This window comes from Aspergillus affinis (genome assembly GCF_023601865.1).
Source record: "Aspergillus affinis strain CMG 70 chromosome Unknown NODE_19_length_383810_cov_86_361570, whole genome shotgun sequence".
Lineage (NCBI taxonomy): Eukaryota > Fungi > Ascomycota > Eurotiomycetes > Eurotiales > Aspergillaceae > Aspergillus > Aspergillus affinis.
The window spans coordinates 77,085-97,621 of record NW_026515800.1 but is presented as its reverse complement, the minus strand read 5'-3'; the positions used below and the strand labels follow the sequence as shown (position 1 = coordinate 97,621).

The window sequence follows — 20,537 nt, the reverse complement described above, 5'->3', positions numbered from 1 at the left end:
TCATCTGAGTCGGGGTCCGAGGGGGGAGGTTCGAACGGGAATGCCAGCCTTCCGTTGCGGAACGGAGTCCCGCTTGGATTTTTTGTCCCTAAATCATTGTATGAGCAAGGCAACCACATTGGAATGCGTAGAACGGACACTTACTCGTTTTTATCCCAAACCAGCGTTTCTTCATTGAAGGTATGACTGCAGGGAAACGACATTAGTGATTGCGACCACAACCGGTGAGAAGAGAGGCCAGAACATACCCTTGGAAGTTGGTGACCGTCAGGGCCTTGTTGCCGTACTCCTCGATGAGCAGTTTGGTGTAGTCGTACGGGATCTTGACGGGGAAGTCCTCGAAATGACTGTTGCGGAGAGGGAAGATCTCGTTTTCCTGGAGGCCGGGAAGTCAGCGCGCCTGCTGTGCGACATAGGTGCTAGCCACTTACGTCGAAGCGATGGCCGTCCTTGCACATCAAAGCCGTCACGTCGCCCTTTTCCACGGCGGCATCATCCTTGCGCACTGCCGTGATGTCGATGAAGAGGCCGGACGACATATCGATCCATCGCGCATCAATCACGTTCGCCTTGTCGTTGGTCGACCGGATGACGTAGAATGGGTTGATTTCGAGCAGATAAGACCGTCCGCCCTCGACGCCAGGAATGTCGAAATGATGCTCGGTCATGTTGTAGTACTGGTCAAGAAAGCGGATCGTAGGTTCCGTGATCTGAACGTCGATATCGTTGTCCCACGGGAAGATCTAGGCAACCGTCAGCCGACAACACGTGAAATTCATGGCGCTTGGCAAGCTCAACCTTTTGGTTCCACCACCACGCCAGCATTGTGCCGTGCATTATCCATGTTTCTGCTCCCAGGTCGGCCATGGTTGACAAGTACGTTCGGATGAGCTCCGACAGATGAGGGATGGTTTCTTCCGCGGGAAGAGTCTCGTTCGCAAACCTTGGATTTTCGTCAGCGATCAAACTCAATGACCACCACCAAACCGGTTTATCGGAAGGGAAGGCGAAAAAGTCTTACCGTCCATCGTAATGATAGTGGAAACTATCGCAGGTGAGGGTTAGTAAAGGTGCCGGGAGAGCATGACAGCGTCGCGGTGTTGGCAAACGTACCTAGATTCCCCTAAACACCGGTTAGAATCCCAACGCATCAAAGCGGCATAGCGGGATGGAAGCACTCACGGAAGTATTTTTTATTAGGGATGTCGCCCCCTTGGCCGGTATAATCTTTCACCACTTCGTTCCTCACGCTCTGGAAAGTGACATCGGCGCTCGTGGCAGGTTGGGCGACGGCGAACAGCAACGTGCTGACGGAGAGGAGGATTCGGGACGGCGACGTCCACATTGCAGCGGATACAAGGTATAGTTTGCTATTATAATTCTATTAATATTCCGTGGTCTAATTCAACGACTCGGCGACCGCATGCTCCGAGTCGAGGTTGCACAAGAAAGCAAATAGAGCCGGCGGTGGTGATACGTGACAGGGCGGAAACCAGGCAAGGATGGTGGATGCGCGCACAAGGGGGAGAGGGAGGGATGAAGGGGAGAAGTTCAATAATGGGAGACCGGGGAGAATTACGGAGTATGGGGAGAAAATCAGGCGTCGGAGGTCAGAGCGCCAATGAATGGAATTTCCAATAGAACCAAGTTAGGAAGAAAAAAAAAAGAATGTGTAAGTATAAAGGGGGAAAGAATAGTTGTCTAAAATGGAGGAGTCTAACGCAGGAGGGAGGAAGTAGAAGAAAGAACAGCACTTTTTGAAAAAGGTTGCAGGATAGACAGAGAGAAGAGAGAGAGGGAGAGAGAGAGAGACGGGGATCGGCAGCGACAGGCGGTTCCAGGAGACACACGACTTTTTCAATTATTTTATTATTGTCGCGTGCTCAGTTACCGCCAGCCTGTGAGTTGGTGGCAAGCGGCCACTGACGACCAGCCTTGTGGGCCTTGGCAAGGAGATTTCGGTGCCGATCGGGGCGACATTCTATGCCAATGTTCATTCTACCTGAGCAGGGTACAGCCGCACTCCTATCTGAATGTAGCTGGACTGCTGACGATAGACTGCCCTCATTCGTTCGTCCCTCAACACGGACCCTTCGAACCGGGAAAACAAGGCTATTCGACCCCAATAGGGTGCGTGCGGATGTACAATACTGTGCACAATTCAGAAGTTCGAGAAGGTCCTGATTTCAAGAACTCTCTGCAAATGCCAGTGCCGAAGTCGTCTCCTTTTTATAACTGCACCCACAGAGGACTAATAATCATCACACTGGATTATCAACGTGATACTCGAACTAGTCCAGCATGGCCACAAGGAAGAAATGGAGTTGGGGGCCGCGTCATAAACCACGACTTAGCGGTTCATAAAGGGGCCAAGCCCCCAATCACCGTGGCCGTGTCTCAACAAATAATCTCATAATAGATGAGATCCGGCCTCCAATGTACCGTCTAGGACCCGGTCCTCCTGCAAAGCACAGTGACTACAAACGGTGTTGTACTCCATGCATATTCCTCCGAACGCTCTATCCCTGGCGCAGCATAAATGAGCAATCCGGACCTCCGTATGCCCTGCCCCTACGGGAGTGACGGATGCACCAGGACTGAAGTGGAGACTGGGGTGGACTCCACTAGGCAAAAAGTAGAAAAAAAAAGAAAAGAAAAAGAAAAAAGTTTCTAATTAGCCCAAGCTAACGAGCGGGTTGATTCTCGTTTCAGACTGTCAGCGTTCAGGGCAGATCGTTCGTATTCCATGATCCACCGTAAATCAGCTTTCAGGGGACCCTACGGAGACGGACAGACTGGATCGTCCACCCATGCAAATCCCAGATTTATGTAGGATTGTAGGTAGGGTTTTACTAGGGCAACGGTCAGGCAAAGGCAAGGTGACAGAGTTACTCGCGATCTGCCCTGGACATTTCTAGTCCCATTCGGATGCCGGAATTATCAATCCCCCAGTCTAACGAGGCAGTCATTGACATCATGTCCCTGTCTATCACTGATTCTGACGATCTGACCACATAACTTAGTATTACTCCGAAATAGGTTAACTAACTTAACTGAAGGATGACTTATGTAAGACTTATGTCTAGCTGACCGTGAATGACGCGAAAGAGTGAGATTTCCTCATTCCTGGTTTCAGGCCCCTGGCTGCTTTTTCAAGTGCCGCATCCCATGTCGAGTCTCGAGTCTCAACCGTTACAGTAAAAGCGGTACTAATCTTATCCTCCCCAATCTGGTTGGTCCGATTCTGTGGATTCGCTAGCGATCGACCCAGTTCTATTATCTGACATGCCCTGTGTTAAAATAATAATAAGATCTCATCAACGTTTGCTGTCCTCGCCATCGGAGTAAGGCCGATATCTAAGAAGTTTGTTGTTGCGGTAACGGCCACGTGCCCATCTTTACCCCAACGCCAGAGACACATCTTGGAATGGCTTGGAATGCCTTGGACTTTGAAGTTTGGAGTGTTTGAACTCCTGATACGAAGTGCCCGGTCTCTATTTTCGACCGGATTCGGTTAGTCCCCCTCCCCGAAGAGTGTGACCATCAATGAAGCCTCTTTACGGTGTGAATGATGTATTGTATATACACCGTACTGTTATGGCCATGCTCTTGACAAGAACGGCATGATTGACTGGAAATGTGGCAATGGGCGCATTGCTGTCAAGCATCTTGGCCAAACACTCCCAATGATTTAGATTTAACTTTTCTATGAATAGATCCCGGTCAATGCTTTCCTGTACATTCATGATGCAGGATCAGTGCCCACCGGTGTTCTCCCTGAGTTCATTTCTCATAACATTCAAAAGCGTTCTAAGCTAATACTTACTCCAACTCATCTCAAATTCCGCTTATACATGCAAGTGCGTGATTCAGGAAGTACTCCGCTCTCAGCTCTAGGCTCCTCAAAGCAGCCCAAACGCATACACCCTAGACTCCAAATCCTACTAGACCCTTCGCATTTGATTCAAAGGACAGCATAAATCACGAGTATTCCACCTTTTCTCCGAGACATTACGCTATGGGAATCGCACCTAAACAATGTTTCTCGTGTTCACCTGCTCGCTTAGACAGAAACGGGAAGGTCTCCAAAATGCCCCCGCGGGCCGCTTGGGAAGGACCGATTCAATGCAAGCCACCAGACTCTCTAACACTCTACCCCCTTGGATCTACATTCTTTTCTTAGAAATAACCATCAGACTTGCAAGATCTACCACGTGTTGTGTGCATGACTTTTGGGGCGGTTTTCTGCTCTACAATTCTACTAGTAGTACTGACTACACCTTACTAGCGACCATCCTGGGCCGGCTTCCTTTTGGCCCCTCCCTTCCCCTCTCCTCACCCTCAAGCCATGTTTGGCGCAATGCCGTTATCTTCAGCCGTCGAGATAGTCGCCACTAGGTGCAGGGCACTAGAGAGACGGTCGGTTACAAAAGTGCGGTGGCACAGGTATCACCCCGGTAGGGTTTGATCAGTGCATGGCTCCGTTCGAGGTCTAGTAGACTAGCATGGAGTAGTGGTCTATCAGGAACGGTACATACAGGGTTTAGCCGGGGCTCTCCAGAGCCACGTGGGAGGTGCTAAACCAAGCTTACTTTGCCTTTCTCACGCCTCGCCTCGAGAATCAGACAAGATATGCAGATGATTCTATTTCCAGCCACGGGGGCGTCCGGCCCCTGTTAGTATGGAGGTGCTCAATTCCGCTAACATTGGTCGACCAGCATTCCCGCTTGCAGTTACCGGGCTCTCTGAAGACACGGTCCATGATTAGCGAGTTTGCGACTCCGTATGGAATGAGTTCTGCAGAGTGAGGTCTATTCTATCGTGTTGATGGCATAGTCTATGCCAGCTCCTGCGTGTGCCAAGCACAGCTCAACGGGCGGAAGTATTCCGTGCTCCGGCCGAAGCGGAAGGATTCAACTGAGGAACAAGTTGACCATCGGCACATGTGCCGAGAGCGTGGCCAATATGCCAAACAAGCCAGAATCACCCTGAAAAGGAAGGTGGTCGAAATTCCCGAAAGGCAAAGATCTGTCTGCTGTCAGTGTCAGTGTCAGTGTGTCAGTGTGTCGGATCATGAACAGGCAGGACCTTCTGGTTTCAAGTAGCGTGCGGAGTACGGAGTAGGAGTGCTTGAATTCATGAAGGCCAAGACGATCGTCATCTCCTTCATCTGATGGCTGCGATGGACCATAGCACTCCGTGGTGTGACGCACTAGTTGTGTGAACTATGAAGATGGGTTCAGCCAGGGGGATCTTGGGAATTTCCCGAAGCGGCAATCGATGTTCCAACGGGCCGCAGGGTCGATGCACCGAGTGGAGATGCCCTGCAGCCTGATTCGTCAGGTTTTGGTCAGTTATCAAAGTCTCTTTTTGATTTTTCCCTGTCGTGTTTAGTCGACTTTCTTGTTCTTCGAATTCCTCGACTTCTCGTGTGCTTCGCTGCTTAGAGTCCTGGATTGACGTTCCTGTTGGGGTTCTCCGCTGCATTTCTCATTTGGCCCCAGGTTCCCGTTGTCGTTACCTAAACCCTGTACTCTGTAGTCTCAAATGATGCTTTGGATAGAATGATACTCAGGCGGCCACGTTTTTCACCATCGTGCATGGTACTTCTTGACCACCAATCGGAAACCCATCTCCGCCGAGACTGGCCGGCATACGAGGTCCACGTTTTTACGGACTAGTTATCAGCAAGGTGGTGAGAAGAGAGGCAAGTTTAAGAGCAAGAACCAGACGAATTTGGGGCTGGAGGATTCCCAATTAGAGATGATATCTGCCAACCTCCGTAGGTAGGTGCTGGTACCTAGTTTGGCAACGGCGAACATCCGTCCAGCGCGAAGGCATCAACGAAGAGAAACGACGCCGTCCAAAGGCTATTAGATTGCCCCCCGTCGGCCCATGTGGCCGGGAAACTCACATGACCCACCACTCCTCCAGGTCGAAACCGGCCCGGCGTGGTTAGTACCTTAGGTATTATTCTCCTTCTCCGTCTGCTGCTGCTTCTTCCTCGCATTCTCATCCTTCTCTCCGTCATGGCGCGGTTTGACGTCTGGAAAGTGGAGTTCTCATTGGACTGAGGTCTGCGAACCTGCATCAGATTCAGGGATTGACCTCGCTTCCCTTTTTCTTCCATCTTAATTTATTTTCTTTAATTCTTTTTTTCCCTTCTTATTGACTTTATTATTAGCACCCTCAATCACGCCCGACAGATCACTACGGAGTAGGGGTTCACCATCTCCTGAGATTTTTGGGGTCTGGTTTAACCTTACCCTGTCGTATGCTTTTCTTCACTTCTTTACTGTGCCTGTCACCCGTGTTAGCAATGGCATTGTTCATAAAGCGTGTTTATTTCTCCATTTAACTTCGACCCCTTCGCGGTGGGTCTCTGCTCGGTTCGCGGGAGATGAAGTTTTGCTTTCTGCACGCCTATAGCCTTCTTTGTCAGCTCTCGATTTGAGTTTTCATTTCGTTATACTTCTGTTTATGCTATTAGTCCCGTCGTTCCTTGGTTTCTTATCCACGGGTTGCTGTTTATTTTATTCGGCGTCAGGCTGGGGAGAGACCATGTCGACCACGCCCGTCACCACAACTCCGAGTGACGCCGGTCCTGTCCAGCAAGCCGCCCCCACACAGCAGCTTAATAGGTCTTGCGAATCGTGTCGAAGTCTGAAAGTCCGCTGTCTGCCCGACCACGCCTTCCCCAACCAATGTCAGCGATGCGTTAAAGCCAAGAGGGCTTGTGTCTTCGTGGCCCCTCAGCGACGGCGGCCGCGGAAGCGAACTGACTCGCGGGTGGCTCAGCTGGAAAGGGAAATGCGCCAAATGCGCTCCCTCCTCAAGGACCGCATCATCGTCGACGAAAGTAGCACGGAGAGTACTGGGAGTGAAAGAGAGGACTCGTTCGAACCAGAATTTGGGGCTGACCCGAAAGAGACTTTATCGACCATGCTAGACGCCCCAAGCAGCACCTCGGGGTCCCTTCGACGTATCGAAGCTTCTCCCGGTTTTGGCTCGTCCACATTGTATCCACATACTCTTGAAGATGGCTCGATACCAGCTGCCTCTTTCAATCCCGCCCAAGCCAGGCATTCCCCGGAATTGCCCGTCGAGGAAGACGTTGTCGACCGAGGCGTGATCAGCCTGGACTATGCCAACGAACTGGTGGCATTTTATATGACAGACCTAACAGGATTTTCTCCGATGGTCACTTTGCCGTGCGATACCACAGCCGCCCAACTGCGTCGCTCAAAGCCTGTGCTTTTTCTGTCAGTGATTGCGGCAGCCGCGCTTGCCGTGGACGAGTGCCTAGCAGCTGTCCTCAACCGCGAGTTGGTTCGACTTTATGCGGAGCGCTTTTTCATGAACGGCGACAAGTCTTTGGAACTGGTTCAAGCTTTGCTGCTCATGATCATCTTTTATTATCCACCGGACTCGCCTTCGAAACTGCAGCATTATCAGTATACCCATATCGCCGCCACGATGGCCTTGGAGATCGGGTTAGCCTCTAAGCGGAGGGTGCTCAATGGCACGGACCGCAAATCAAGTAGGCAGGGTGTGTACGACCAGCACATGGCTGAGCAGGCCAGAGCGATACTGGGATGTTATCACTTAGCGTCGACGTAAGCATTAGGACTTTCTGCAGCAAACAAGATGGCATCTGACATATCACAGCGTCGCAATGAAAACACGCCGGCCCAATCTGCTTCTGTATAATGACTGGATGGAGGAGTGTGTTAAACACTTAGAAAAATCGCCGAACATGCTCGATAAGCACATGGCGACGTGGTTTGAGTTGCAGAGAATCGTTGACGAGGCGATGGCTTCTTTCGGCCTTGATGACACCAGTTCCACTACTCCTTTGACGGAGTCGCGAATTCAAGCCATACTGAGGTGGTTTGATAGCCGGATGCAGTCTTGGATGAAGAATGTTCCCGCAGAGTTGCTCACTGGTTGGTTTGCCCTCGCCGCTTGGATCTTGAAGCATCAAGAAATCAGTCACTAAAATATCACAACAGTGCCGATGACCTTCGAATACCACTATACCAACCTTGCCATATATGAATTAGCCGTCGGAGAAGGGTACCGAGACCCTGATGCAATCAAGCGACAATATTACACACTCCCCAGACCGGAAGACGGAGGCAGCGAACGGCATCAAACCCCACTGAGCGCCGTGCGCGTGGATGTCACAATCAAATGGATGAATGCGGCCCAGGAGACGCTCGATACCTTCCTCAAGTGTGATACCGAAGTGATGCGGTCGATTCCTAGCCTTGTCTATACCCGGGTGGGCGCGGCCATGATGTCGCTTCTCAAAATCTATTTTTCGGTCAGGTCAGGAGGTCTGGGGGAGTTTATCACGACCCAGGCGATCAAATTGGAAATGTACTTGGACGCCATGACCAACAGCCTGACCGAAGCCAGTGGCGGGGGGAAATACAGGATTCCCAGTCGATGGCTGTATGTCATTGCGATCAAAGCGCGAAATTGGTATGATCGGCTCCAACAACGGCAAATGCAGAAAGAGACGGGGCTTGTCCCCTCGATCAATACCAGCCCGTCCACATCACAAGCTCCGGCTTCTTTTGCAACCCCTCCAGGATATGATCCTGCCTCCGCACTTTCACAGCCGCCGGTCGGAGCGTATGGAGTGAGCGTGGATATGTCGCAAGTCTCGGCGTATCAAACCATGGGTGGAAGCTATGCAACGCCCCCAGGAATGACCCCGACGTGGTCATCAGATCAAGGCACAAGTCACCTCAGCTATTCCAACGTGAATCAGTTCTCAACGTATCCTCCAGCCATTGTGCCATCACAGTATGTATATGAGGCGCCTCAGCAGAGGGTTATCCCGGGTGGCGGCACACTACATAGTGGCACGCCGAGACCTCCCAACACCAGCATGGAGCTCGATGGTTGGGTCCCGGATAGGAGCCTCGTGGGCATGCCTAGCCTGCCGGAGTTTTAAAGAGGCGTGGTCTGTATGAGCAAAGCATCATCTATACCCATGGTGTTGGAGCATTTTGCCTGTAAATAGTATAAGTTGATCCGAGGTGGTTCTGGTCAGTAAAAATAAAAAGAAATGCCCACATAGCAGGTAGCCATGACTTTATCCAGAGCACAAAGGTGAAAACAGAGAGCGAGAAGAGAGGGAAATAAAATAATGGTCATAAATCAGCTACCAAGAGAAGAGGCCCAAGACAATTTAAAGTAAAAAACTGGATCAAGGAAAAACTTCGGCAGAACTGGCAAACCGGGGCATCGGCTGCTTCGAAACCTCCGAGCCAACCGACCGGGGAATCTCGTCAGAATTTCTCTTTCCACTTTTACACCAGTCTATTGCGGAACATGCAACGTTCCATCGATCGAGTTAACCGACGGAACCAATAAGTCGTCGCCGTTTGAATGCCCGTTGTTGGATGCGTCTCCCCGTGCGCCTGAGACATGGTTGATTGTTCGGTTGGTGATCTACCATCACCTGCCGTCTTTTTATTGTTGGGGATCTCTTCCGATTGGGTTAAATCCTCCAGGAGTTTCGTGTGAAATACTAAGAAGCCTTCAATTTCCAATTATATTGTCGACTCGGTTTTATCTCAATCGTCTCTTATTTAACCTCGCGGCTGATTTCCCCAATGGGGTAAATCCCCCAGCCTTCGTTCGTCTGCTCCACTTCGTCTAATAAGCAACTTGGTCTAATGCAGCCTGCAGGAGGCTTTTGCCTTTTGTTTTTCTTTTCTTCTTTGACCGTGAGTTGTTGATATAGCGTCCCGGAACAAAGTAGAGAATCTATTACGTATCTCTACAATATGATACTACTGGCTACTGAGGTACGTACTCTTCAGATAGCAAGACGGGTTAATTGAATCAAGGCTAGCTTCGAATAGCGACGAAAACTCCAAGAGCAATACAGTGCAATCTTATTCCTCAATAATACTTGGATCGAACGCTCCCATAAGACATCCCCTCGAATTGAAGTTCAAAGATCAGCGCGGCGGACGCGGACGTCATCACAAGCACATATGAGATATCGTAATACTCGACCCCCTTTGAGTTGCGTCTCTTCACAAATAAAGATCGAGGAATCTTAGTAAGGTCGGCCTCCAAGGTACACAGCTTTATAAGACCTTTGGGAGAGTGAGTAAGAAAGGGAAGATGACCCGTGGGCGCAGACTTACTGTCGTCTTCGACTTTTGGTGCCTTCGCACTATTGCAGCGGTAAAAAGTAATATGGCGGAGCAATTTGCTCTCGGCGTTGTCAACGTGAACACTGACATAGAAATCTAACTTAACCGGTTGATCCTCGTACATTGGGGAGGACTTGGTTCATGGAGTTAGCCGGAAGGAGAAATGAGTGGGAAGGATCCAGCACCTTTTTGATGATCCAACTCATCTCGTTGGCTCGATATATTTCCTCTAAGTCATCCCAATACTTATTCTTTGGTCCATGGACGTCTGAGAGCCACACCTGGCTGCATCTAGTTCCGTAATGCTGACGAGCAATTCTACTTTCAACCTGATTGCCTTGTAATCCACGATGCACAGCACCCCTTTAAATCATCGTTAGCAGGTCTGTTCGATTGTTCCAGGAGTATGGGGCCGTGCCAACCTCACAACTGCAGACCAACTGAATCCCGTATCAGTCAATAGTCCATATATCTCATATGCTGATGGGGACCTACGCATCTTCTGGCTGCACAATCCTCACAGCTGGGTTGCCTTCTTGCAACCGGCGGAAAAGGTAGTGTGAGGATCCGAAACCACCAACAAGGACAATGGCCTGTACTATGATTAGTTAATGCGCTGCGCGAGTTACTATCCACAAGTGTGAGACCTTTGTCGAGCGCCCAAGTCGTGTTATATCCGCTATCTGTCCGGCAACAAGCTCTTCGACGTCCCGTATGATAGGCTCAAAAATGTTCTCGAGGTCGCCACTAGAATCGCCTCAGTATTCGGTCTCTTAGATAATGCAGTGGACTGACGGGCTCAGCGGGAAGCACCCTTCTACAATGGGAATCGTTGGATCGTCTTTCGCCCCTGCAATTGGAATGAATTTGTCGGTCTCAGCGTATTCATCCTCACTGATTGTATCGGAGTCTTTAGAGTCGCTGTACGATATGCTCGATGCAATGGGTACCTGGATAAAGGTAGGTCACATAATATGACATCAGGGAAGGAATGATCAACTGTGGCCTCTTCTGAGTAATTACATACCTCACTCTTCTCCTGCCTTCCAGTATAGTAAGGTTTCACGCGTTCTTGCCAGTAAGATCGTACCGCATCCTTGGATACATTCGACAACGAGTCGTACTTATCGGCGCCCATTCTACCACGAAGGAGGTCTTCAAATCGATCATCTAAGAACATGGATCCACAAGCACGTCCTGTGATCTGGAGTTAGCTGCTGAACTAACAATGCTTATCTAGGGCGATGAACCTGTTCCCTCGGTCACCTCCACGAGCTCTAGGGGCTCTAGGGTCTTGATTTGATATGAAATGAGGTCCTATTAAAGGGGTAACTACCTGAGTCTCTTTCATTGATTCTACGTTGCTGAGGAGACCTACCACTGTTCCCCCTCCGGCATCACAAACAACGAACACGTCATTTTCCTGCAGCAGTCAGACTCTAGCTTCATATACATGCATACGCCATGATTTGGGAATGGGCAACTCACGGAGAACGAATCTGGCAAAACCTTGCGCAACGCATGCAACGCCGCGGCTTCGGGCTCGGAAATTAGGGAAAGATCCTCCGCCGAAATGCCTGCTTGAATCGCAGCCCTCATTGTCGCATCTTTGGCTTTGTCAGACCACACGGCTGGGACGGTCAGAACAAATCGCAAATTCATATTGGCTTCATCTGGCATTAAGCGGTCTTTCATCATGATCTTCTTGGAATGTTTAATAAGACACTCCAAGTAGTCCGCGGTCACTTGCACCGCATCCTTATTACACAGCTCCAGCAACTTCCTTGAGGCCAACGATTGGGCATAATCGAACTTCTGATCTTCATCCAGCAGCAATTTGATTCCTCGAAAACTCTCAGTGCAAGCATCGACCTGGTAGCCCCATTTTTCACGTCGAGCCTTGTCATAAGCGATCACTGACGGAACTTTGGCATAGGTTCCTGCTTGGCAGTTAGCAAAATGTTGAAAATGGAACTCAGAATGGAGTTCATAGCTGACGGTTGCTTTTATCCTGCCATGTTGATACTAAAGTGATGTCCTCGTCAGACCCCGTTGATCCATCAAGTGCCCAAGCGACTCTAAAGGACCGGTGAGTATTCCTCAGCGCCATGAATGATCGGTCTCTCACATACCCGCTATACGTTGTGCCAAAGTCGATCCCAACAAGGTATGAAGGTCCCCTTGCCATGATGTCAGTAGTATCTATCAAGTTAGAGTCAAAGTATTTCTTTCGCTATCGCTGTCACTTTATTGGAGTTAGGAGAAGCACCCGAGTGAGTAGGAGGGAAACAGGACAGTTAAGTAAGGGTCGAGTGGGTGGACGATGATTCAATAGTGATACTTAACCACCTCATTCTGACGGCGGCGGAGCATCATTCCTTCCTTACCTATTATTCACCTCATCTCGAGCCCTGGAACCATACATATATATATATATAGGGCTCTTCCTTTCCTGCACTCAATTTTCGTCAAAAAAGGGCCGTTCACCCGTCGAAATGTTCGACTGGCCGTTTAATCTATGGGGGTCTAGGGCTCGCCATGAGCTCAGTAAGTTCTGAGGTGACCAAGATGCTAGTTATTATTTTTGCTCTAATTTTTATTAGCTCTTGAAGATGTCCACGAGGCACAAGATCGACTAAAGAATGAGAAGATAGCGTTGGAAAAGGTACGTGGTGTTCCGCAATCCCCAGCTTTTCAACCCATCTCGATGCTCAACGCTAACGCCCAAAAAGGAGATTAAAGATATCAAGAAACAACTAAAAGCAAGCGATCTGGCCTACAAAGAGAAAAGCAAGCTTCTGGAATCAGAAGCTTGTAAATATCATAAAGACATCCAGCTTCTCCAACGTCAGGCAGACCACAAACATTCAACCGACTTCACGAAAATCCGACAGCTAGAGAGAGGAGTCGCGGAGTGTTGCAGGCAAAATAAGATCCTCCGTGAAGAAAATGAGGTCCTCCGCCGGGAGAATAAGGCTTTCCAACATGCGGCAGAGCTCAATGAGCGCAGACATTTGCTTGACGCCGAGAAGAGCCGACGGCAACATGAATTACTCTCACAAGCAGAGATACGAGCTGAGGAGAACGAGAAAGCTCACCGTGGGACATTGAATGAGCTGTACAACGAAATCAATTCACTGCAAATCGGACAAGCGCAGATGAATGACGAGCAGATTTCGGGAATAATGCGAAAACTCGGCCATGACTTAGACTCATGGGTCAAACTACATTTCATATACCCTCAGACAGAGGAACCCTGCAACTTTCCGTACAATTCTCTTCAACTTCAGGCTTGGATCCAAGCAGGCATCGTGAACATGATACACAGTCACATCTTTGCTCCATATCATTTTGGAATTCACGATGACTCCGGGGGTCATTTCATCGGAGTGTTGAAAGACGGGATTGAGAATATCGGTACTATATAATTTCGACTGAGTGTGCAGTGCCAGCATGCTAACTGTTCCCCAGTTTCTGAAAAGGCACTGAGAACGTGGCAAACCATAACCTGCGATTTCCTCGAAGAATCCACCAAGGACGAACGAGAAGGCTTAATATGCGATATTATTGACCAGGTCGAAAAGCAATTTGGCAAGTTTTCACCCACGGATGACAAGTTAAGACAGCATCAATTTCAAGAGCTTGTGCAGGGCTGCGCCAATTTCAAAACGGCTCTTAGCCGACAACAAGCTCGGTATTTGCTCTACTGCAACCCAATGGGATCGGAGTTTTCCTGGGAATTCATGGCGTTTGGTGGAGGAGATGGAGGAGGAACGGGGAACGCAGTAAGACTGTCCCTCTGGCCTGGTCTAGCGAAACAATGCCAGGATGGCGCCGAGAGTCTTCTGGAGCCGGAGCTAGTGTGGACGATGGATTGGGATTCGAGTGATATATCCTGATGTTTGGATGCCTAAGGCAAGCTGCTAAGCATTTCGCTATTAGCTTACCCCTCCAAAGGCACCTTTTAGGTAGGCAACATCATGGAAGACCTCGAATTTTCCTACATCAATCAATTACCTCAGTTTTGATCAAGGCATTCGAATATTCATCCATTCATTCATTCATTCATTTCATCGTTAATGACCTCTGCAGTTCACCCGGCCCCTGGAACGTCTACACTGATGGCATTAAACTTAATGAGAGAGAGAGAGAGAGAGAGAGAGATTTACATTATACCCGAATAATAGTAGTATTAGTAGGCCACGGAAGAGCTGAATGAAGCAGTAATGAAGCTATACAAATGCCGAACAATCATGGCCCTCAAGTCACAATTCAAATGGCAGATATACCACTGCACCAAAAGGGTCAACGCTCCTTAGAGAAGGGCTATTTTACGCATATCCACGTAGCCACACCCTCCAACTGCTTCACCTCACCCTGACGCTGCACACATCGACTCACACAAACACTCAATTTGGCCCTGTCAGTCACTCGATGCCTCGACGACTGAGTGCCTAGGCGAATGGCAGAATTATGACTTAGTATGCTTTAAAGTCAATCAAATTGTTGGAACAATCTAACCCCCATGTAAATCCTACCTACGAAAGATAAACAACCGACTGACTCGCGTAGCAGTACGAAGGCATCAACGAGGTGGGCACCGTGATCCAGAAGGACATATACCAGGTCACCCCTCGCAGCACCATCATCCACCACGCATCCATTGCACCCTCTCGGCCCCCAAACCTTCCCTGCATTTTATCGATGGAAATCATCCAGCGAATCAAGAAGGACATGACCATTCTCATGCCATTGATTGCGAGGACCGTCGAACTTGCCCTTCGTGTCTCGCGCCTTGCCCTGCCGAGTGTTCTCAATCGCTCGCGGCCACGCATCAGTTGCCAGGTTGACATACTCTGCCACCAAGAACTTGAAATGCTCGGGTCTCTCCGAGAAATATTGAGTGGTGCGTGAGTGCATCTCCTATAGACGCTCAATGTATCGTTGTTTCGCGGTGTTGATGTGCGAGGACGTCGCGTCTGTCCGTCCGGTCGATTGCTTGACGTAGGGGTCATTTCCCCATCGATTGAAGAAGTCGTCGGGATAGTTGTCATGCAATTCGACTATGTAATCACATATCATAGCTAGGTTCGATCGGCTGCCAGTTACTATGTCTGCACTGTGTTGTTGCTGAACCATCTCTTTCAACCACAGGAGGAAGATCTCTCTTGACTCCCAGAACAGAAACGACGAGCCAACCTGCGACGTACGGATCGGGCTCACAATCGGGTTGGTGTCAGAGCCCGGTAGTGGAATAAACGGCGACACGAGCCCGACGAGGTCTCCAAGCGCGAAACTGGCCCGGGACTGCCACCCGTTCACGATGCCTCTCTGCGAGTAGCCATCCGACAGTCGCGTCGCGATGTCCTTGCCCACCCTGAACCGAACCAACGCCAATCTCAGCAGGTGGTGTGTTTCTGCATCGTCGGAGCCCGCCAGGTGGGGGTTCGGCAGCCCTAACATCGGGTCTTCAACGAGGATCCCACAGGCCATCATATCCGACTCCTTCGTGGGCACGAGAGCATCCTTTCCAGGAACCCACTCAAACGCTGGCTCGCCACCGTTGATTTCGTGCATCTGAACCGCAGGGGCTTTTTTCCCGAAGCTATACTGAAATACCGGTCCCAGTCCCCGCAGAAGGGTTGCCGTTAAGCTATGTCCGTTTCCTTCGGCACGCAGGAAGCCCTCGCTGAAACGAAGAGGTCCAGCCAGCGCATGACCATGCGATGCGCGATGACCACAATGTCCCCCAAGGTGCTCGTCGCCAGCGGCCTCGTGACTTCGGGGATCATCAGATCCCAGGACCTTTCCACGTACTCGACACCCACTTCCCGCTCGACCATAGATGGCGGCATCAAGGGGCCTTCAAACGCCTGTTTCTCCGATCGGGGAACACTTTCTTCTATCCGCTACCTCGTCTGTCGCTCATGAATCGTACGGATAAACAGAGCCCATGAGACCTGATCGCCGGGAGAAGTCGAAACCCAGCGACGACGACGCGCACGCACCGCATGAATTCTCTGTCGCCATCGCGCCGTCGGCCGATTGCAAACCTCGTGGTCCCAGTTGTCTGCTGCAGCTCCCTAGGTGGCGCCTTATCGTTGATGCCGACGATTCGGGGATCCTTGGATTGCTCGTCCGTGTCGTACAATACAATCAGCGGCGTGGTGTACTTGGTCTCGAACCGAAACTCGGACCAGCGCCAGCTCAAGCGCGTCAGTCCTGACCAGGGACCTATGATAGATTCCTGGCAGCGACGGTAGCCGTCCGCAGTGCCGAAGAGTTGCTGCAGTAGCTGGACGGAGGCGATGAACAAAGCCACGATGGCTATGACAAGAGCCGCCAGGGAGGTGTGGGCCTCGTCTACCATTTCTACGAGTCCTGGGAAGAAAAACGTCAAGAATTAATTGCTAATCATAAACGAAAGAATTTGACAACTGAGTTATTGAGGGGCGTCAGCAAAGACCACGAAGCCGTGAGATCGTCATTCAGCTGATTGGTCCAGACCCGGATGAGGCTGTACTAGGTAGTATACCTCCGGCTCTCTAGCCAAGTATATCTTCCATATCATAGTATCGACAGAATTTTCGTTAGGTGTCTATACACCACCACCACCACCACAAGAATCACTTAGTGGGGTTTCTGCAAAACACTCGCAGGTTCGGCTGGCAGTGCTTTGGTATGGATGGGATCAGTGCCAGCCTCAGGATCCAAAGCCACATTATAGGTCTGGCCGGCTGGCGAAGTGCCGGACATGGTATACCATTCAATATTCTCAATAGATGGGTTGGAATCACCGCGGCTTTGTGATAGCCGCTCAAATCCACCATCCGAGAAGGACCCAAACAGAGAATCGGGCTGGCTCCGACCCGACCTTCTCGGAGTGGAACTTCTGAGCCAGCGATTGAATGACGAAGGTGGGCTCTTTTTCTGTCTCTGTACCACGAAGAAGGATCGGAATGTCGACGCGGCGGCCAGAAAAACGCCTAGCTCAGTGCTCAAAGATTGCCAGTAGATTTCCCATATCATGTCCACGGCACCCTGGTATACCAGCCCAGCGACTCGGGTGATTGATAGAGCGACTAGGACAAAGGTCAAACAGAGGGAGCACGTCAACATGAGTTTCTGGGTCCACTGGACCTTGATCCTCCAGATGATACCGATTGGAATAACTAAGACTATGCAACGTCAGCAAGGAAAAACGATATTCTGAAGACCCAAGGCGGAGGAAATGAGGGAAGCTTACTGAGAAGATCGGCTGCAATGTCCAACGAGATTTGCGCCGCAGAATGCTGGACCAGTACCGACATGTATTGTCCGGAAGAACATTGAACTATGCTTACATGTTAGACTGTCTGGAATGTGAGAAATTCGAGATAAAAGGGGTAGGTCGGAGATCATACGCTCTCGCTCATCCCAGAATGGACATCCAAGATAATAGACCGTTACTCCAAACCCTAGCTGGCCGAGGTTGAAGATGGCGACGATCCACCAATAAATTTGCCAGAAGCGCAAGCGATCGATCAGTCTCTTGAAGAAGGCCAAGAAATATAGCTTGACCGTACAGATGCAGCACCACCCGATACTCAAAGCTGCCACTTCCCATTTATGGAAGCTGTGAGAGAGTTCGAGCCAGTTGTGTGGGACTTCGATGCCCGAAACCTGGCCGTGCAGGGCGGCAAAAAAGTACATCGGCTCCATTACCTTGTCATATATCATGATCTGACTAGTCAGTAGCAGGAGGACTGCGAGGGCAAACAGCCCGTCGTCGATCTGGAATCGCTGGTTGGGCGCGCGAAAGCGAATTATGCACCGAATAACCACTCCAACAATTGCTAAGGTGAGGAATACGGCAGTGGACGCCTGGGCCACAGCATAAGTAGAGTGAGACTAGGGACGGAGACAGCACTGTCCTTACCACAAAGGCGGTTTTATGAATGCGGCCATAGTGGTCCTGTGGTGCCATGTTGACAACAGAGGTGTCCGAGAGATGTGTATCATGATGGAGAACCTCAGGAACGAAGGTCAGTAGAGGGTTTTTAAGACATGACATGCATACATGGAGGGGTCCAGGGCAATTGACCTTTTACCGTGGTGGATGAAGGCTGTCTGGGTGTTTTGTAGGGACAAGGGCCGGAAAGGCAGTCATCGGTTTCTTTCTCAATGTGTGAACGCATTTGCATGCATGTTGAAGCCCCAGTTGTTTGTGCCCTCCACATTCCCACCTCCCTCCTCTCTCCCATTTTTCCCTGTCCATATCAACCCCTGCTTTTTCGAACTGGGCTCATTGTTTCCGTGTTGGGAGGCTGAGCGCTAGGCAAACGCTAAGGTCAACCTGACCCCTGTCACGTCTCTTTGTCTCTCGATTTATTCCAAATTGCTTTCTCGAGTTCAAGTTCGAGTTTGATTTCGATTTCGATTCTTGTTTCTTCTTCTTTCTTCACGGACCTGACCTCCAGTCAATTCTCTCTCTACCCACGCACGACTGCTATGGTCGCCGCAATCCTCGATCTTGCCACCACGTATGGGGCTCGAGTGGCCCTGGCGGTGATCTTTATTATCATGGTTCCGTTTTTTCACGGGATGCTCAAAGTACGCCTGATGTTCTATCGATTGCGAAAGCAAGGCCTGGTATGCCATCCAGACGATAAACCCCTCTGAGAATGGACAAACTGGCTGACCGTAACTCGCACAGCCAATGCCGAAGTGGGATTTCGCAGCAGGAAATCTGCGGATGCTCCCCGATCTTATGAAGCGACACCCCAAAGGATCGCAGCAGTCGGAAGCTTTTACGTTACTGTCCTACGAGTTTCCCGACAACGATAATTGCTTCTACATTGATGTCTGGCCCTTCTCCAGAAAACCATTATTGGTGGTAACCTCGCCGGATCTAGCAGTGCAGGCTTCTCAGACATATGCGCTGCCAAAGCCGCCCGTCCTCGCCAAGTTCTTCAATCCCTTCACGGGAGGTCCCAGCATCTTCGTGACCAATGGCCCCGAATGGAAGCATGCCCGAGGACTGTTCAATCCCGCATTCAGCGCCAGTAACATTCTCGAGCATACTCCCCATATTGTCGAAGAAGCCGAAGAGTACGTGGAGATCCTTCGCGGGCATGCACGCAAGGGAGATACTTTTACCCTCGACAAAATGACTTGTGACTACGTCATGGACATTATCGGACTCGTTGCCATGTGGGTTTATTCTACCAACCCGGGTCCTGAAGTATAAAGCCTAACGTGTAACAGGAAAGCCCGCCTTCACTCTCAGCGTGGAAATAATGCACTGGCGGCGGCCATGAGAAGTTCAGTCGAGTGGCATTGCCAGGACGAGGAGATGAATCCCTTTATTCGGTGGAATCCCATGCGACCGCTCATGCAGTGGTACAATGGCCAGACGATGAACCGGTACATTGGGGTCGAATTGGACAAGCGATACGAAGTATGGAAGCAGCAGAACTCTTCCACGCGGGCAAATTCGATCATTGATATTGTCCTCGCGGAATATATGAGCACGCGGAAGGCCGGTGAGAAGCTGGACCACGGGTTTAAAAAATGGGCGACTATCCAAATCCGAACTTTCCTATTTGCTGGTCACGACTCCACGGCTGCGACGGTTGTTTACAGTATCTACCTGTTGTCGAAGCACCCGGAGATACTGGCAAAGGTACGCAGCGAGCATAACGAGGTATTCGGGTCGGACATCACAGCTGCGGCAGGTATGCTGAAGCAGCATCCAGAGCTAATCAACCGACTCCCATATACACTCGCGGTTATCAAGGAGACGCTTCGTCTCTTTCCCGCCGCCTCCGCGTTGCGAGAGGGCCAGCCGGGGGTCTATTTGCAGGACAAGAATGGCACCAAGTACCCGACAGATGGCCTGTGCATCTGGATCATCCATACGGGTCTTCAACGTAACCCTAACTACTGGCCGGATCCACACGCTTTCAAACCAGAGCGCTGGATGATTGGACCAGAGCATCCGTTGTATCCTCCCAAAGGTGCCTGGCGTCCCTTCGAATATGGTCCGCGAGACTGCATCGGTCAACCGCTGGCCCTACTAGATGTCAAGATTACCCTAGTGCTCACTCTCCGGGAGTTCGACTTCCAGGACCGGTACGCAGAATGGGACCATCAACATCCCCGGCCGGGGCCCATGACCGTCTTTGGCGAACGCGCCTACCAAATTCCCCTGGGAGGCTCTCACCCAGCCGACGGCCTTCCGTGCCGCGTCACCTTTCGAAAGTCGACAAGCCAGTGAGAATTAAAGCAAAAACGCTTACTGTACCACGTCGAGATCAATAGCCTACATTCAAGCCTCGCCCGCCATCAAATAAATCTCGTATTCTTTAGGCTAAA

General features: G+C 50.4%; 7 protein-coding genes across 7 annotated transcripts; 3 read left to right on the top strand and 4 right to left on the bottom strand.

Annotated features, from left to right (window-relative positions):
* On the bottom strand, positions 1-1,345 carry KD926_003813 (putative mannosylphosphorylation protein (Mnn4); the record flags this gene model as incomplete). The annotated part of the gene is made up of 8 exons (XM_053097714.1): positions 1-88; positions 145-186; positions 249-376; positions 432-743; positions 799-943; positions 1,022-1,045; positions 1,114-1,123; positions 1,183-1,345. 8 exons carry the CDS (start codon positions 1,343-1,345, stop codon positions 1-3), a joined length of 912 nt encoding a protein of 303 aa, XP_052958264.1.
* A 5,216-nt stretch (positions 1,346-6,561) lies between these two features.
* On the top strand, positions 6,562-8,965 carry KD926_003812 (C6 zinc finger domain protein; the record flags this gene model as incomplete). Its single annotated transcript, XM_053097713.1, has 3 exons — positions 6,562-7,616; positions 7,669-7,946; positions 8,013-8,965. The coding sequence occupies 3 exons, from the start codon at positions 6,562-6,564 to the stop codon at positions 8,963-8,965; spliced, it is 2,286 nt and encodes a 761-aa protein (XP_052958263.1).
* A 956-nt stretch (positions 8,966-9,921) lies between these two features.
* KD926_003811 (Hsp70 family protein) lies at positions 9,922-12,369 on the bottom strand (the record flags this gene model as incomplete). Its single annotated transcript, XM_053097712.1, has 13 exons — positions 9,922-10,121; positions 10,173-10,314; positions 10,367-10,544; positions 10,604-10,621; positions 10,677-10,774; positions 10,829-10,928; positions 10,977-11,131; positions 11,209-11,378; positions 11,432-11,498; positions 11,560-11,604; positions 11,670-12,121; positions 12,180-12,259; positions 12,314-12,369. 13 exons carry the CDS (start codon positions 12,367-12,369, stop codon positions 9,922-9,924), a joined length of 1,761 nt encoding a protein of 586 aa, XP_052958262.1.
* A 307-nt stretch (positions 12,370-12,676) lies between these two features.
* KD926_003810 (uncharacterized protein) lies at positions 12,677-15,095 on the top strand (the record flags this gene model as incomplete). Its single annotated transcript, XM_053097711.1, has 5 exons — positions 12,677-12,728; positions 12,785-12,846; positions 12,914-13,598; positions 13,653-13,966; positions 14,754-15,095. The coding sequence occupies 5 exons, from the start codon at positions 12,677-12,679 to the stop codon at positions 15,093-15,095; spliced, it is 1,455 nt and encodes a 484-aa protein (XP_052958261.1).
* A 9-nt stretch (positions 15,096-15,104) lies between these two features.
* On the bottom strand, positions 15,105-16,551 carry KD926_003809 (uncharacterized protein; the record flags this gene model as incomplete). The annotated part of the gene is made up of 2 exons (XM_053097710.1): positions 15,105-16,044; positions 16,190-16,551. 2 exons carry the CDS (start codon positions 16,549-16,551, stop codon positions 15,105-15,107), a joined length of 1,302 nt encoding a protein of 433 aa, XP_052958260.1.
* A 260-nt stretch (positions 16,552-16,811) lies between these two features.
* Positions 16,812-18,147, bottom strand: KD926_003808 (uncharacterized protein; the record flags this gene model as incomplete). The annotated part of the gene is made up of 4 exons (XM_053097709.1): positions 16,812-17,353; positions 17,428-17,514; positions 17,585-18,044; positions 18,100-18,147. The coding sequence occupies 4 exons, from the start codon at positions 18,145-18,147 to the stop codon at positions 16,812-16,814; spliced, it is 1,137 nt and encodes a 378-aa protein (XP_052958259.1).
* Positions 18,148-18,671: 524 nt separating this feature from the next.
* KD926_003807 (cytochrome P450) lies at positions 18,672-20,439 on the top strand (the record flags this gene model as incomplete). The annotated part of the gene is made up of 3 exons (XM_053097707.1): positions 18,672-18,812; positions 18,877-19,373; positions 19,428-20,439. The coding sequence occupies 3 exons, from the start codon at positions 18,672-18,674 to the stop codon at positions 20,437-20,439; spliced, it is 1,650 nt and encodes a 549-aa protein (XP_052958258.1).
* Between the last annotated feature and the right edge of the window lie 98 nt (positions 20,440-20,537).